The sequence below is a fragment of the Lethenteron reissneri genome, unplaced genomic scaffold (genome assembly GCF_015708825.2).
Source record: "Lethenteron reissneri isolate LAM-NWPU_2019-01 unplaced genomic scaffold, ASM1570882v1 scaffold_1214, whole genome shotgun sequence".
Classification (NCBI taxonomy): domain Eukaryota; kingdom Metazoa; phylum Chordata; class Hyperoartia; order Petromyzontiformes; family Petromyzontidae; genus Lethenteron; species Lethenteron reissneri.
The window spans coordinates 9537-28073 of record NW_026890909.1 but is presented as its reverse complement, the minus strand read 5'-3'; the positions used below and the strand labels follow the sequence as shown (position 1 = coordinate 28073).

Sequence of the window (18537 nt, the reverse complement as noted above, 5' to 3'; positions counted from 1 at the left end):
GTTCCAATGCCCCTCATGTAGTCCCCTCATGTCCCAATGCCCCCTCGAGCCCCCGTCACCGAGCCCCCTCACGCGCCGTGTTTTTTTATTTCCCGCGCTTTTCGGGCGTCGCGCGGTCTCGTACGAGCGGGGGGGGGGGCTCGCGATCGAAACGACCACGTGATCGGCCTCCCAGCAAATGAGCGCGCGGTATTGTCCCCCACACCCCTCCCCCCACCGCCTCTCGCCCCCCCCCGCCTGCCCCCCTCCCCCCGGGGTGGCGGGCGCCGATGGCCGTGCCTGGCGGGGAGGCCGCGCCGTTACTCCGCGACTCGCGCGCGTCGCACGGCGGTGCTGCGTTGAGGGGGCCCCCGCATTTGCAAGCGCTGCCCTCGCCGTGACGCCGATTGACATCCCCGCCCGCCCGCGCGTGCGATGACGAAGACGGCAACGACGGTGGGAGGTGGACACGAAGCGGCGCCGTGAAAGCCGTGACAAAACGACGACGGAGGAGGAGGCGGCGGCGGCCCCCGGTGAGTGAGTGCGAGGGCGGCGCTGTCGAGGCGGCAAGCCTCCGGGGCCGCTCGAGAATGCGCGCGCCCAGGAGAGAGCCGAGCGAATGAGCTGGGGTCCATTGCCCGAAACGTCTCCAATTATGTTTGTGTGTTTTGTTGTTAAATAAACTTATTGAATGCATCGCGTCGTTATGTTTCGCGCCCGTCTATCGCTGCTCAGGCGCACCGAATCGATGGTTTGTATTTAGCAGCGCGGATGCGCGGCCACTGCGGCACCGCGCCCTCTCACTGGTCCGTGGCGCGGCCCGCGGCCAATGGGAGCGCGCCGTGCGCGTCACGTGCGCACGCGCTCCCCCGTGCGCGCTGGGGAATGTAAAAGCGCGGTGTCGTGGGCCCCCCCTTCCTCGTCCGCCTTTGTTTCCCCACTCCCCCCTCCGTTCTGTCGCGCTGGGGAAACGGGCTGTCGCGTCGGCCTCGTTTCCCTCTCGCACCGCCGAGCGGAGGAGGGAGACCGAGACCGGCTTGCGAGGGGAAACGGTCCAATCGGCGCGATCCCGCGTGGCACGTGACGCGTTGCGGGGGACGCGAGACACGTGGAGAGGGAGGAGGCGCAGGGTGCGTGGGAGCGGAGAGTGGGAGATGAGGTTAGGTAGGAGATGAGAGGGTGAAGGGGTGGGAGATGAGAGGGAGCAGCAGGGTGGTTAGGTAGGAGATGAGAGGGTGAAGGGGTGGGAGATGAGAGGGAGCAGCAGGGTGGTTAGGTAGGAGATGAGAGGGTGAAGGGGTGGGAGATGAGAGGGAGCAGCAGGGTGGTTAGGTAGGAGATGAGAGGGTGAAGGGGTGGGAGATGAGAGGGTGAAGGGGTGTGAGATGAGAGGGTGAAGGGGTGGGAGATGAGAGGGAGAAGCAGGGTGGTTAGGTAGGAGATGAGAGGGTGAAGGGGTGGGAGATGAGAGGGTGAAGGGGTGGGAGATGAGAGGGAGAAGCAGGGTGTTTAGGTAGGAGATGAGAGGGTGAAGGGGTGGGAGATGAGAGGGAGCAGCAGGGTGGTTAGGTAGGAGATGAGAGGGTGAAGGGGTGGGAGATGAGAGGGAGCAGCAGGGTGGTTAGGTAGGAGATGAGAGGGTGAAGGGGTGGGAGATGAGAGGGGGCAGCAGGGTGGTTAGGTAGGAGATGAGAGGGTGAAGGGGTGGGAGATGAGAGGGGGCAGCAGGGTGGTTAGGTAGGAGATGAGAGGGTGAAGGGGTGGGAGATGAGAGGGAGCAGGGAGGTTGGGTGAGGAGGGGGGATAGGAAGACCATGGAACTGGGACACGTGGTACAGCAGCAAGGGCCAGGATGGAAGCAGGAGGCTGATATCTTCCAAAGGATGTCACGACATTTCATGGTTTTAAATATGACCCTACATAAATAAAAGTAACATAAAATTTGCTTATTTGGTAATTAACAATAAAATACCAAACGTCGTAGGGGTCGCGCCCTTGATGAACGAGAATGCAGACCAAATCGCGTGGAACGAGCTCAAATGTGAAATGTAAGCAGTCTATGATAGCTACTGTCGGTTTGATAATTATTCGACTTATCGGATACCACTAAAACACGTTCCTTCGGAGTAGGCAGGTCGGAACTTGGTTGGACAGCGCATTCGTGCACGACATAAAGCTCGCGGTCACGTGATGCACTTCAACCAATCCAGGAGCGTACATGTTTGGGAGGGGCTATATACGACAGACAAATAATCCCTGGTGGGCAATGTGGAACTGTTGTTCCTCCCTCTATTATTCAACTCTTCTCCCAGGTTGAGCCACTACTTGGTGACTTCATCAGCACCGTCTGCATCACGCTCGGCGTGCCCCCCCCCCCCTTTCGGAGGCAGGAAATTGGAGTGTGTTTGACATAAAACGGGTCACTAATTGGTATCATCAAGAATCGTTGCAGCCCTACATGGATGGAAACTGAGCTCAGAACGGAAGGTACCAGATACCACAATGTGGGATCAGCGGCCAGGATACGTGGGGCCAGGAATTAGGCCAAAGTGGGACTGAGCAACGGGATGGATGGGACAGGATGCAAGCACACAGAGGATCCATCCCATATATTTTTAGTTTTACGGAACAAATGCACGCGTTGGCTGGGTAAGATTGTGGATCAGTTATTTTAAAAAGGTTGCTTAGTACCAAGTTGTAAGCAAATCAGTATGTTAAAAACTATACTGTACTAATGATGGGCTGATCATAGTGACACTGGTATATATTTACGTCATTCTATTCCTGAAAAGTAGAATATTTTAAGGGTGTAATTTTTTTCCGGTAGTTCACGGTAGCAATAAGGTTTGTGTGGGTTTATTACATCAGTGGCAATCACCTCACCCTAACTACACTTAAGCTCATATTCATACAGAGCATGCGTTGTTTTCGACACCCAAACCGCATTGGTCACGAGCGTTTGAGTTGTGCTCCCGGCGAGGAGGTGCGGGATGTAAGATGCAGCGCGTGACCTGCCCGCCCCCCCCCCCCCACGTGCTTCAGATTTCGAGTCACGCGACAGTCTTTTGCACTCTAAAACCATTATAAGTGGCTAAAAACATTCCCCGATTGTCAAACAGACGATGCTTGTTTTGTAATTGTTTTACTCTTTTGTAATTGTAATGCCATACTTTGGGTCCATTTGTTCAGTCGAGCAAGATGTGTATGTTCCAGCCAAATAAAATGTTCGCCAAACTCATGACCAGAGTGAACGGAAACTGAATAATGACCATGAGCGTCGTTGTGGAGATTATAAGTAAAATATCTGCCTCACCGTTAAAAGAAATTGAAGTAAACGAGCAACCCCCACGTCCTTTGGGCGGACGTCACTATAAATGTACAAGTCTCAACGCTGTGCGCTGCGGGTGACGTCAGGCAGATATGTACTGTGACGTCACCACAGGCAGGCAGTGAAACTTTTTTGTGTGTAGTATAACGAGTGTGAAAACATCCACTTGGCCACAGGTACAAATGTACACAGATATGCATCAGCACATACGAATTTCCCTCGCGTTATGCTATAGATAGATGCCTTCCAAAAAAGGGTTCACAAAGCGAAATCGTGTAGCATAGGCCGCACAAGTCACCCAACCCACAATTTTGGTAGAAATAGGTCAGCCGCATAGACGTGGAATCGCGCACACGGAACCCGCATGAAGCGAGGGAAACCTGGAGAGCATTTCCCTCCTGACCCACCACATCCCAGTGGTCCCTATGGCGCCACTGCCTGTCTGGCCTACGCCTGCCTTCATCCAGCAGTGGAATAATTATCACTGATGATAAACTGCCTAAAAAAATATTTAAGTCGTGCAGGAGAATATGGTTTAGCTTGACATGCCTATGACATTAATTATAGATGCAGTACACTAATTTGTATTCCGGCTGTAAAATGTATTTGAAAGAAAATGTTATGGTTATGGCAGTTTTAGTGGCAAAATATTGCAATAATATATATTTAGGGCCTTTCCATAACATTTGTCAGCATATTTATGCATGCTTACTAACTTAATGCTCACAACTTCCACCTTATTTACAAACGTTCTAGATATATATTTAAGTATATTTGCCATTAATTATTTGCCCACGAAGAAATACTAAACGATGGTCCATGCTTGCATTGTCTGTTGCTAAAAGATACGTCGTTTATTGTCACACATCTATTCCCATTATGGTTTCTGTACCTTATGAGAATTATAATTGGTCCAACTTTATCTTAACAATGCAATTGCAAGCCCGTCAATATGCTCTGTGCATGCCGATTTGCAGCACACTGAAAAAACGATGTACATTGTCGCATCGAGTTGGTAACAGGTGCCATAACAGCTACGATAATAGTGCACCTACAGTGCAAGATTCGCTTCTGGATTTAACGAGCTCCCTGTATAATACAAAGTGCGTCAGTCTCATTACTGCGAACAGGGCTCTCTCGTTAACTCGGTCTCAAACCAACTGTTTTCGCGCCGCGTGTGGCAGGCGAGATTTTCTGACCACTTTTTGTTAATTGCCCGTTGCCTCGGAAACACGGCAATCACGGGAAATGGATTGTGCTTCCCCGTTGCCTTTAGTTTGTACAGCGTTTTTTGTTGTTGTTGTTGAGATCTGCTTGTGTAAATGTACAGCAATTTTCACAATGAGCCACGAATACCAAAACCATTTATTCTATTTTATTCACGCTTAAGACTATCTGGCTGCAAAATGTCAGAATCGATCTTCCTAAGACCTCTTCAGCAGAAAATCCCATTCCTCACCATCGCTACCCTTGTCTGAGAAAACGACATAGCTCTCACCCCTCAAACATCCCACCTCCCTAACCGCAAATACATGGTCATAGATCGTCCTTGATCTTTTGCCTCATTTGTCCTACATGGGCTGGCCCAAAGAACGCACTTGAGCCAGGCGAAGACAAAGACAGCTTGAGTCCTCATACGCGTGTTATTTTTAAATGTAAACTAGTAGATAGTGACCTGTACATGTAATCGTAATTATGTATCAATTTACTATACCCCCATGTGCCCCACAAAATAATTGTCATGGTTGTGATTTGAGTCATGAATCCTTAGAACTACCCCCAAACTATGGTGAATGGTTTTGCAGAATATTTTACTTGATGCATTATGAGTGTAACAATCGATTTGAGTAGATGAATCATGAAATGCCTCGTGAATAGTCTGTCCTGAGCTTGAGAATACGGATTTTTGGCCTAAGGGTCCAACCCAGAAAATCCTAAGCACTACCCTAAGCCCTTTCAGCACAATTACATGTGTTCAGGATCAGTGGTTTTAAACTGAGCGACGTCATCAAGAGACCAGTGTGTTTCATAACACAACATCTCTGAATTTACTCACATGCCCAACCTATTTAGCTTGGTGCAAAAAATGTTTCTTCCAGTGTGATATGAGAAGCATAGGTGCACACACGTGTAACATATAACGATATATTGAGTGGACAAGATGTTTCCCTCTTTTGCTGTTTTCTTAAGTCGCGCTGCAACCTAATTGTTTTGTGTGATGCATACGAAATACACCTTGTTAATGTTTGTGAATTTTGAGGATGTTATGGCTGATTGCTAAGTTATGTTACGCACAGGCCTGCAATTAGTCGTGTGCAATACTGTTCAGTGCGGACAGTGTGAAATACTACTTTTTGAGCACGTTGACACTGTCAGTGCAAGGTCACAGTGGGAGGCGCACAAACAAATTGTCTCGGCCTCCCAATAAAGGCGCACAATCCTCATTGCCATCTCTCTTATATTCCCTTGGGCCCAGATGTAATTTTGCCAAATAACCTCCCCAAAACCTCCAGCACCCAGCAGCTGTACTGGCTGCACCTTGCCTCCCTCGACCACCACCGCCAATCACACACTCGCTCGGCTCACACCTCCCCCTCGGCATTTCCAAACGAATGTCAATTTGGCCTCGGTGCACAGCTGTGCTCGGCATTAAAAAGGCTACACTGGAAGAGGGGAAAATGTTCCTGGGCTTCATAATAAAGCCATGCAAAGGCAATGGAGCCGTGCAAGTAGTAACTTGTATCCATTTTTTACATGCACGAGTTTGATTTTGTACAATCAAAATGCAAATTGAGTGTCGCAAAAGCGATGCTTCAGTCATTACACACTTGTTTATACCGGCTAAGCTCAATATTGTGTAGACATAATAAGAGCATAATCATGTTCTGTGAGAAATGTACATTTAAAATAATAGGAATGTAATGAGTCATACCTTCCTCTCAGTTATGCGAGAAATACAGTTGTGGTTCGATTCAAGAATATTGTAATTTGTGCCTTATCTAATTTTATGTCTCATTCACTCCATTACCCTAAATGTAAAACTACATCTTTGCACAAGACGGTATTATCTTAACTCATAAGTTATCGATTCTCAAATGCAGGATTAGATACAGTTTTTCGATGCTCATGATGAAAACACGAGGAATTCATTTTTTCCAATAATAATTAAATTCATCTTCTTGGTTCTTTCGGTAAAGTCACGTAGAAGGGAAGTAATAAAATAATAAAAATAAAACATATTATTTTATTACTTCCCTTCTACGTGACTTTACCGAAAGAACCAAAAAGATGAATCCCTGCAGTCACGAAAGCTTTAAATAAAAAAATAATTAAATCCCTAAGTAAAAACATGTTTACAAAATTTGTAATGCACACGTATATATGTTTGCAGGGCGCCAAGAGTTATTGAATTTTGATATATACAGGAAGGTGGCAGTTCATGTAAATTCACTAAAATGCTTGTACGTGCATAGCATCTAATAATGTTCTGCAGAAAATACTGGCCCGCATTTAAATGATTCTTAGGTGTGTTGAGCCATATGCTGGTGCAGATCATCCACCCTGGGTTAATGAGGGTAAGGCTCTTGATAATGAGGATCATGTGACTGGTTCGGCAAGGCCTCTTGGGCAAAGTTCCAATCAGGCCATCACTGGCAAGAATGGAGCAGGGGAATGGTGGGGGGTGCTGTTTTCACACTGCCTTTCTGAGCACAGCAATTAACTGTATGGCAATTAGCAAAGCGGCAATTAATACATCGTGAGTAAAATCAGCCTCCCAAACGGCTGGGCGTGCGAGTGATCAGTCGTTTTGTGGCTCTCGCACAAGCATGTCCCAATTAACCCCCCCTCCCACTCGTAATTAGTAAACAAATAGCATTATGGAGCAATTAACAAAGCTGGTGAGCTAATTAAAAACAGCCGCTAATTAGTGCACTTGTATCAGTTACCGTAATAAATAAATGAAGGGATAGATTTTGGTCATTAGCATATGCAGGGGACAATTAATGCCTTTGTTTTAATAATTTAAGGATTCCAGGAACATTCATAAATAGTAAATGGCTGAGAAATTAATTCTTTCATTATTTAATGCATGTGGAGAAACGCCACAAGTGAAGGTATCAAAGCATTGATGAAAATATGCCTTTTAATAAGGTGAAACATTTGTAGATTGTATGCACATATATATCGCATATGCCCTATTGTATGCAATTAAAACCCCCTTCATAAAACAGATGAGTCTTAGCAAAGTCCATATATTTAATTTCTTCAACATATTCAGCAAAGTCAAATCTCCATTTCATTATTTGTGACAAATATTAGGTATATTATCATGAAATGTAGTCTGTAAATTGTATTTACACTGCATAATGCAGCCATGCTTTAACTGGTTACAGAGCGAGCACACTTCTAGCATGCTAGAATATATTGTGTAAAATATAATAGTATGTCCAATATATTACTACAATATATCACTACTGTTTATTGTAAGTTTACAGGAAATGTAAAATACATTTATTTCTAGTGGAGGGACAGATATTTCTAGATATATAGTCTGCTTATTTATTTAGCTGCTTATCTACAATGACGATAATGATGATTGTGTGTTATGCCTACTGTCTTCCCTTGGGTTGACTGAATCAATGTGGTCTTGTCATGTCGCATTGCAAACTGTGTGGATAGCATACATTTTTATCCTGAAAAGACACCTGAAATTAGTTGCAAAAAAATTGATTGCACCTTAAAGACTGAGTGCATCACGTGAACCAGAGAGTCATGCTGTAGACATAACTGCAGTAAAATACATTTTGGTGTAAACGATTTTTGACATTGGCAGGCCCGCTGCTGTTTTCCTCCTTTGTTGCAAACGCTGAGACCTAGATGATCGTGCTCATGCACTGCAAGAATATTTAATATTTAATCTGGAATTCGCATAATCAGCACTCCTTCAGATGTCACGTTTGTGGCATGCTTTAATGGTCCTTGAATTCTCCGAGATATCAATAGTTAATGCGATAAATTAATGACCAGCATTCTAGATTCTGTGGGTGTGGATGAGAATAATTTAATTATTGATGCCAGACACTAAATTGTTTTGCTCGGACTGTATTCAGGTGTCGTACATTTGAGAAATAGTCCTTTTTTTACGAACAAAAATAAATGACATCCGATAGTAAGATAGATTACATTTGGTATTTTGTTAAAATAACAAGCAATACGTAAATAACCTCATTTGCATAAACCAACTAAAAGCATCTGGTGCATTATTGCAGAATTCATATCTACCCCATGTAGCATACAGCTCTAACGTACTGAATCATAATATGTAATTTACTTTGGTATTCTCCAGTAAAATGCTTCATATTTCTCCTAAATAGAATATGCACTAATTTAAAAAAATGGATCACTTTATTTTTTCGTAATTTCCTTTCACATCGTGGTGGTGTTTTTCACTCTACAGTCGTCTTGCATTTTACACGTGTTTACGTAACGTGATTTTAAAATGGTGTGCTAGATTAACTTATGCTTATTTTTGTTATGCGCGCACTGCTATTGAAATAATGCGCTCTAACGCGTTGGCCATAGTGTACGGAACGCAATGCGAGCTAATCGTTAGTCAGGCAGAAAAGTTCAGTAGCAATGCCTGAGGTGCAGTACACCAACCACAAGCGCAGGCAGCATCACCATCTCCTTCTCACGCGGCATTTTGAAGATCTTGTCCGCATGAACTCTCGCTTGTGCACACATTTGCCTACCTATATGTCCGGTAAACGTCCAGCTACATCCAAGGATGCCTCCAAATTCAAGAAGCAGCGGAAAGCTATCACAATTGACGTCAAATTAGACGTTATTGAACGCCTAAATAGAGGTGAGCGTGTACTGAAGTTGACCTCTTGCTTGGGTTAAGCGAGAGCACCATCCCAACCATTAGAGACAATGCTCAGATAATCGAAGAAAATGCCAAATCTGGGACCTCGATGAGTGCCAAGAAGACGTCTTATGCAAGGAGTACGGCAATGGAGCAGATGGAACGCATGCTGAGAACCTGGTTCGAAAACCAGAACCAACTAAATATCCCCATCAGCATGCTTTTTATCCAGACCAAGTCTCGTCCTATGTACGATGACTTGGTGAAAATTTAGTGTGCTAAAGGCATTTCATGCTAGTTCTGGTTGGTTTTACAACTTCACGAACTGCTACAGCTACCAAAACATCAAAATGACAACCGAAGCTGATTGTGCTGACCATGATGGTGCTGCGGAGTTTATCGCCACGTTGAAGGTCACCGACGAGGGGAGTTATTCCGCCAAGCAGGTACTCAACGTCGACGAGACCGCCCTCTTTTGGAAAAGGATGATGGCAAGGACCTACATATCTCGAAAGGAGAAGTCGGCACTTCGGTTTAAGGCCGCAAAGGATCGCTACACCCTTCTGTTGGGAGGCAACGCTGAGGGTGATTATAAATTGAAGACAATGATGATCTATCACTCCGCCAATCCCCGTGCTCTTAAAGGATATGCGAAGGACAGGTTCCCTGTCAATTATGAACATAATTCCAAAGGATGGATGACTGCCAGTATTTTCTATTAAATGTTTTTCCGGCAAGTTGCATGAATAGCTGCGTGACTTCAAGATTATCATCATGGGACCTCCTTTGCCAGTACCAAAATATGAGAATAGGTTTTCCCCTTTTTTCTGGCAACACCATTTGAGACTAGCTGTCTCTGGTGTGGACCAATCAGTTTCAAAGACAATGCATATATTATCAGAGTATGTTTTTTTGTTGCATTCTGACCACAAGTATTGTGGTTAATGCAGACATGATTCCTTGTAAAAGGTTTCAGTTTGGTGTTTTAACATCTTAACACCTCTTCTTGGTTCTTTCGGTAAAGTCACGTAGAAGGGAAGTAATAAAATAATAAAAATAAAACATAATAAAATAAAATAATTCTCACGACGTTTCGGCTACAACGCAAGCAGCCGTCTTCAGGTGAAGAATGAGACAATGCCAAGCTAGGAGCTTATATATAAGCTGCGTTGGAGGTGGAAGAAAGAGCGCCTTAACAAAAGAATGTGCATATGAAGAGGAATTTAGCATATTCATGGAAAATGCGTAGGAGGTGGGCGGGGGGGTTTCAAAGTCATATTATGCCCATGCATTATGCAGGATCAACAGCACCAAGGGGGGGTGCAGGGATTAGCAGTAACAAAGGAAAGGAATGTTAATGATATGTAGCTGCAGTTACTCAACAACCACGTAGAAAACTAAAGTATAAACTACATAAAAAACTAAAGTATAAATAGCATAGCACCATCAGTATACTTACTATACTCTACACTAAGCTGAGTTACTAACAGCAAGTAATACATTACAATTCTACGTCGTAAAAATTATATAATATGCTTCCATCTAAACTTTATTCTATTGCATCACACGAGCATATACCGTACTATATACTGCCAACATTAAATTATATACTGTATTGCTGTAAACCAACCTATATCTTATACATTTAATATAACACTATGTATTATTCTACCCACCCTAATGTGTGTCGAAATGGTTTATTACGTCCTTCCAATGATTGCTAAGCCAGAATCCATCTTCTCGGTTAAAATTGTCTCTGTGTTTGTATATGTGGATCGCCTCATGAACGAATCTCTCATGATAGCCAGATGGCTTGCAGAGAACCTCTGTCTTGGAGAAGTCAATATCATGTGAGCCCACTGAGTTGTAACAGTGATCTGCCACGGCTGAGGTGTTTGTCCTACCGTGTTTCAGGTCAGCTTTATGTTCACGGATGCGGTCCGAGACATGTCGTTTGGTTTCCCCAATGTAACTGCTACCACTGCTACCATTGGGGAAACCAACTGCTACCATTGGGGAAACCAAACGACATGTCTCGGACCGCATCCGTGAACATAAAGCTGACCTGAAACACGGTAGGACAAACACCTCAGCCGTGGCAGATCACTGTTACAACTCAGTGGGCTCACATGATATTGACTTCTCCAAGACAGAGGTTCTCTGCAAGCCATCTGGCTATCATGAGAGATTCGTTCATGAGGCGATCCACATATACAAACACAGAGACAATTTTAACCGAGAAGATGGATTCTGGCTTAGCAATCATTGGAAGGACGTAATAAACCATTTCGACACACATTAGGGTGGGTAGAATAATACATAGTGTTATATTAAATGTATAAGATATAGGTTGGTTTACAGCAATACAGTATATAATTTAATGTTGGCAGTATATAGTACGGTATATGCTCGTGTGATGCAATAGAATAAAGTTTAGATGGAAGCATATTATATAATTTTTACGACGTAGAATTGTAATGTATTACTTGCTGTTAGTAACTCAGCTTAGTGTAGAGAATAGTAAGTATACTGATGGTGCTATGCTATTTATACTTTAGTTTTTTATGTAGTTTATACTTTAGTTTTCTACGTGGTTGTTGAGTAACTGCAGCTACATATCATTAACATTCCTTTCCTTTGTTACTGCTAATCCCTGCACCCCCCCTTGGTGCTGTTGATCCTGCATAATGCATGGGCATAATATGACTTTGAAACCCCCCCGCCCACCTCCTACGCATTTTCCATGAATATGCTAAATTCCTCTTCATATGCACATTCTTTTGTTAAGGCGCTCTTTCTTCCACCTCCAACGCAGCTTATATATAAGCTCCTAGCTTGGCATTGTCTCATTCTTCACCTGAAGACGGCTGCTTGCGTTGTAGCCGAAACGTCGTGAGAATTATTTTATTTTATTATGTTTTATTTTTATTATTTTATTACTTCCCTTCTACGTGACTTTACCGAAAGAACCAAGAAGATGAATCCCTGCAGTCACGAAAGCTTTGAATCGAAAAATCTTAACACCTGTTTTGTTGCCAAAAAAAGGGGAAAACCTGTTTTCAAGATTATCCTGATCATCTACAATTCCTCCGGCCATCCACCATCTACATGTGATCTGATTGAGAATAATAAGGTGGTGTTTTCCCCTCCCAACACCACTTCATTCAACCAATGGATCAGGGGGTGATAGTGACTTTCAAGACTTATTACCTTAGGAAAACATTCACCGTCTTCGTCAAAGCCACCGAAGACAACAAGATGACGGTAAAGGAGTTTTGTAAGAAGTTCACCATCCGGGACTCCATAATGATGGGTGGCACGGCATGGAATAAGGTTACCCCCTCTTATATGAATGGGGTATGGAAGAAGCTGTGCCCATACTTCTGTCACGGCTTCCGAGGCTTCAGCGTCGATGAAGTTGCACGGAACCATCGCCGAATCGTTGATATGGCCAAGGCAGTCGGCTTTGACGAGGTGGAAGTGGATGATGTGGCGGAGTTGTACAATTCACACGTCGAGGATTTGACGACGGAGGATCTGCTCCAGCTGGAGAATAAACGGCAGAAGGAAGATGGAGGGGAAGACGGTTAAGAGGTTGAGGAGGTGCGTTCCCTCACAAGGAAGCGATTGGCCAAGGTTTTGAGCCTCATCTACGAAGCCATGGCCATTTTTGACGAGGATGATCCGAACACGGAACGTATCTCTGAATTAGCCAGAATGTTTTCTTCCGTCATGCAGTGTTATTGGGAGATGCAGAAAGAAAAAAAGATGAAAGCAACGATGAAGATTGAACGCAATCTTCATCGCTTCCATTCTTACGAAAGTTGGAAACGAAGCAGGAGCCTCAGCCATCATCTGCACCATCGTCGTCATCTGATGAAGACGATCCCCCCCCCTTCTCTCTCTCGAGTAGTAACCCCACCACTCTCCACTCCTCCCCTTCACCAGCCCCAGTACGTGGCGCCACACTCAAGCATCTCACTACGTGTTAAACATCTTTTTATTTTAATTTATCTTTATTTTAAATAGTCTGTTACTATATTTAATACATGCATGGTAGTAAATATAATATGTACTGTAACCAGTGAAATATGTAGATGTAAGAATAAGGTTCAATAGCATGCACTCCCGAACCCAACCATTTCCTTGATTTTTTATGGGAAAATTAAGGTAAATTTACACGATCTTAAGTTGCGCGCCGTTTTTCAAGAACACAACCGCCGTGTAAAACGAAAGGTAGCTGTATATACCTATTCATGCGATCCCTGCTGGTGCATGTGTTTCATTTTGCGTTAGAAATACTAAAATATTCAGTGTTAACCCATCTGGGGTAGTTTATGCCATTGAGCCACTGCATTTCTCGGTGTATGATGTGTCTGGTCCCATTTATATTGATATTAAAACAACCATCTGAAACCTCATATATAAAATTTAAAATAGAAAGGGACAGTGCTGCTTACATACGCTAAACTATGTCTCCATTAACGCTCCCATACTACGTAAACATACAGAGTAGGATGAATGTTTCAAGCAGTGGCCCTGAGCTTTATTCAAAGAAGGCCATTGTTAAACATTTCGGACTACTGTATTTTATATAAGCAACATTATTCGTGACGATAGTGGATTTAAAAAATATATTTCTCAAGTTAGCCTGCGATGCATTTTAGTTTTCAGTCAGAGAATTGAGGCGTTCGTATCTTCCGAGCGCTGTCTCTCAAGCGATGTATTTATAAATCCTTAGAAATTGCACATTGGCAACTGTCATTTGCACTATATACCGTATCGATCGGCGAGAGAGAGAGAGCACTAATAGAGGTTTCACGTCGTGCACAGAGGGGGCTGCTTACGCATGCACGGTGCGTCGCGCTTTGCGTCCGTGCCACCACCGCACGCCCCGCTGCATTGCAGCACTCAGCCGTGCACTGCCAATGCTGGTGGGGGGGGCTGGGTGTGGTGTAGGGGGGGTTCTGCCGCTGGGGTTGTAGGGAAAGGCAGATAATGTAATCCAATTTGGCCTAGATGTGCTCACTCAGACACATGGACAGACAGACCGTGACCTCTGCACATTATGCTCAACCCCTCGTGATATAAGTGACATTGTGCTAGGGAAAATAGATTCACAAATGACAGATTTATATGTGTGCACACTGTATATATGAAGGGATGTGGTGTTTGTATACAGTACATTATGGGTGTACAATCGAAAAATAGAGTTGGGTGCATTGATGTTATTTTTTCTGTTCGGAAATACTGTAATGTGACGCGTGTGATTAAAAATAGAATTTCCTCAAAATGTTCGAAGTGTCCAGTTTGCACATCTGCTTGTGATATGTGGTATATGTTTAAAACAACAGTATGAGCTGTGTATATGCATGCTATGCAAGTATAGTTTTGTAGTCACACACATAAAATAAATTTGTGTAATCTGATATGCTTTGTTCAAATAAATCATGTTAAATAGCATGCAGCATTACAAACCTACATTTCAATAATATAGGTTTAATTCAGCATTTGTCAGTGAAATTACATCTGTGTGTATGATACCATGTCCTGGACATAGCCTATATTATCATGACCTCTTCTGTTTGTGCGGCATGAATGCTCTGCGTTTGTAAATGAACATAAGTGTTACCGAATATAATAATGTAAAAAATACAACACATTATACGGAATGCATTTATAAAGTGTTTTTGTTGAATATGTAATTGGCGGTCAGTATTCATTTATGCTGCTCATAGCGTATGGATCGAACCATTTTTAAATGGGTTCTACATTTTTGCAGCATAAGCTAGCTGTGTTAGTGGAAGCAAAATAGTGGAATTCTTTACGTAACATCTGTCATTCTATAAGTGCAGGAATATGCATATTTTACAGCAAAGTATCCTTGAAAAAAACTTAAATGTAATCTGAAATCACAAACTGTGCGTATACAGCTCTTAACTCCCGACTCTTATGTTTGATATCTACTTGTGAAGTTGGTATAAGATGGATAGTTTGGGCATTACACTCTGTCACCCTTACTGCTAGCCACTATCTCCCAGCAACCATATCCTGGCAACCTGATCCAGGCAATCTGATCTTGCCACTATACCCTAGTAACCATATCTTAGCAACTACATCTTGGAGACTGTTTCCTAGCAATGGTTTCTTGGCAACCAAATTCTTTTAAACTGCATCCAAGCTACTGGTTCATGGCAACGGTTTCATTGAGACCATATGTTGACAATGGCATCTAAGTGAATGGGTCATCCCCAGTGACTTATTCTAATTTTCCAATAAGTTCTCTGTATCACAGAATTCGTTATTTACGTAAAAAGGTAACTAAAAAAAACACATTGATGATCAGTAAATATAAATCTTGACTTAAAGCTTCCGTGACCGGAGGAATTAATATTCTTTGGGTCTTTCGGTAAAGTCACGTAGATAGGTACAAATTTAAAATAATAATAAATATTAAATAAACAAAAAACTGCGCTGTTTCGATCACAACACGAAAGATCGTCAGGAGGAAAGAAGGGGAAAGCTGCCGAATGCAGACTGTTTTATAGGTTTAAAATGGTTATAGTCCTTGGGTCATATACGAAGTGGGCAGGGCTAGTAATGTTAACGTGAGAGATTAGCGTGTTAATGTGAGATCGGAGAGCGGCCTCCACAGCGAGTGCACGGGTGGCTATGTTAACGTGAGAGATTAGCATGTTAATGTGAGATCGGAGAGCTGCCTCCACAGCGAGTGCACGGGTGGCTATGTTAACGTGAGAGATTAGCGTGTTAATGTGAGATCACAGAGCCACCGCGACGTCGAGGTCGGCATCCGGAGGAGGCCACGTTGGCGCGAGAAATTCATTGATTGCTCAGTTTGTACCCATCCTCTCGGTTGAAATTGTGTCCGTGTCTGTATATATAGATGGCTCCGTGAACAAATCTTTTGTTGATACCCATTGGGCTTACAAAGTACCTTCGTCTCAGAGAAATCAATTTCTTGGGAGCCAACCGTATTTAAACAATAATCAGCCACGGCCGACGTATTGGTCCCTACCGTGATTCAAATCTGCCTTATGCTCACGAACACGGTCCGAGACATGTCACTTAGTAGTTAAATGTCACTTTTAAGTTGTTTCGTATTAAATTTCTCTTCATAGTTTAATAACAACATAGAGTACAAGAAGCACACATGAATAATGTGCTTATATCAAGCCACATTTAACACGATGTGTTTGTGTTTTGTTTAGCAGCTTTCCAGTGAGCCCATGCAGAAATGATGCCAAAACCGGCTTCCAAAACGTCTGTGAGAATCACTCCGGAAGATCGAGCCCGTGAATTTAGCGGAGTCTTTCACGCCAGCGGGAAGCAGCTCATCTGCAGCTCCTGTAACATCCCCGTGGATCACACCAGGAAAGCCAGCCTGGAGAAGCATCTCATCACGGCCAAACATCGACGCCGCCTCGGCCTGTACACCATTAGCGAGGAGAAGCCGTCTAAGAAGCCTCGAGTGGTCAAAACCGAAGTCGCTCCCCAGCCGCAGCGAAGTGGCAATCGCCTGGAGCCCGTTCTCAAGCTCGTGCAAGCGTTTGCCGAGGCGAACATTCCCATCGGTAAAATAGACCATCCGGCTCTGCATGCCTTTCTAGAGCAAAACGTGAAAAAGGTTGGTGTGCTTCCGGAGGCATCCGTCCTGCGGAACATGTATTCTCAGAAAGTGTATGAGCTGCATGTGAAGGAGCTCACGGAGAAGTTCGGCCGCTGCCACAATGTGGCTATTGTAGTGGACGAGACGACCGATGAGGAGGATCGATACATGCTCAATATTCTGGCAGTGCCAAGCCTGTCGGTGGAAGGCCCGAGGAACGGTGGAAATAAAAGCGTTGAACCGCTGCTGGAGGCCTATCTGATTGAGTGCTGTCTGCTTGAGATAACCAACTTCAAAACGGTGAGCGAAGCTGTGCTGCGAGCAACACAGATGGTGAACATTGAGCCCACCAAAGTGTCTGCGTTTGTGACCGACCATGCGGCTTACATGTACAAGGCGTGGGAGAGAAGCCTGAAGCCTATTTTCCTAAACGCCGTCCACGTGACCAGTGCGGCACACATATTGAGCATCGTGGGCGAGATTTGGCAGAATGCGTTCGACGAAGTTAGTCAGCTTATCGTGGCCATCGAGAAATCATTTTCAGCGTGCCCAGCACGGAAAGCCCGCTTCCGCAACTTCCTGCAGGAGAAGGGGATGAAGCCAACTCTTCCGCCTGCCGTACAGCCAAATCGCTGGAGCTCCTGGTTCGAGTCTGCCTCCTACCACCGCCTGCATCTGCAGGACTACGCGGAGTTCTTCCAGGGCGAGCAGCAGACGAGCGGGAGCAGCGCGGTGGAGGAAGTTGTGGAGCTGGCGCAGAGCGGCAACACTGAGGAGCAGCTCGACGTCTTGGACAGGTATGGCGGGCACGTGAGGCAAATGCTCGCCAAGTATGAGCTGGCACGGAGCACGGCGGCCTGCGTGGTGGACGACCTGCGCGAGCTCGCGTTCTGGGCGCAGGGGGAGGCGGAGGTGGCTTGCACAGTGGCTGCCGATGCTCTGATTGCCATGGCGACACGCCTCTGCCAGTATGTGGAATTCGAGAGTCCGTGCCGGTTCACCCAGCCGGCGGCACGCTTCCTGGCCGCCTGCCGAATGTTCGATCCGGCCAAGGCCCTGGAGCTGCTCATGGATTCGGGGGAAATATGCAATGCGGTTCCTTTGTTGGAAGACAACATCGCTGGCATCGCACAGCTCATCGCATACTTGGATAATCTCGGTGAGTTTGTGCCATCGGAACCAGTGATGTTTTGGAGGAAGCTTGCTGACAGATTTCCCGAGCTCTCGCGGGTAGTGTTGGCATGCTTGTCTGTGCCCTTGAGCAGCGTCGATGCAAAGAAGAGCATTTCCATGTATTCTAATGTTCTTATGTCTGAGTTCCATGGCCACAAATAACAGATTCTGTGTATGATTTGAGCAAGACTACCTGCAACAACTTACATTGGTGAATGTTAAGACCTGTGAGACACTGGAGTGATGTAGACTTCCTAATAATTCATCAATGGGATTTGAATCTCCAAAGAAGTTCTGCCACACACAAAATGATGGTCTTAAGAGTCGTAGTTTTGTATAAGTTATATAAAATGTGGTGTCATGTGGGTGAGTACGGTCTTATTGCACAAAATAATGTATCTACTGTATGTCTCACAAATAGAAGTGAATTTGCTCTAAGACTACCTTTTAGAGTGTCTCTGTGGTGCTTGTCCTCAACTTATTATGATGGCCCTTTGGTGTAGCAGTGGCAGGGGGTGAGGTTGAGGGTTTGGATGTGGGAGCGTCGCAGTTAGCGCGCTGCGC

The 18537-nt window shown here is 44.7% G+C and overlaps 1 protein-coding gene across 2 annotated transcripts; it reads left to right on the top strand.

Annotated features, from left to right (window-relative positions):
- The first annotated feature begins 256 nt into the window (after positions 1-256).
- LOC133361743 (uncharacterized) lies at positions 257-18411 on the top strand. Of its 2 annotated transcripts, none has more exons than XM_061580741.1 (2): positions 257-512; positions 16406-18411. In XM_061580741.1, the coding sequence occupies exon 2, from the start codon at positions 16429-16431 to the stop codon at positions 18133-18135; it is 1707 nt and encodes a 568-aa protein (XP_061436725.1). In that variant the 5' UTR covers positions 257-512; positions 16406-16428; the 3' UTR covers positions 18136-18411. The 2 variants fall into 2 exon arrangements, with proteins under 2 accessions (XP_061436725.1, XP_061436724.1); XM_061580740.1 differs by having other exon boundaries at positions 16403-18411.
- Positions 18412-18537: the final 126 nt, after the last annotated feature.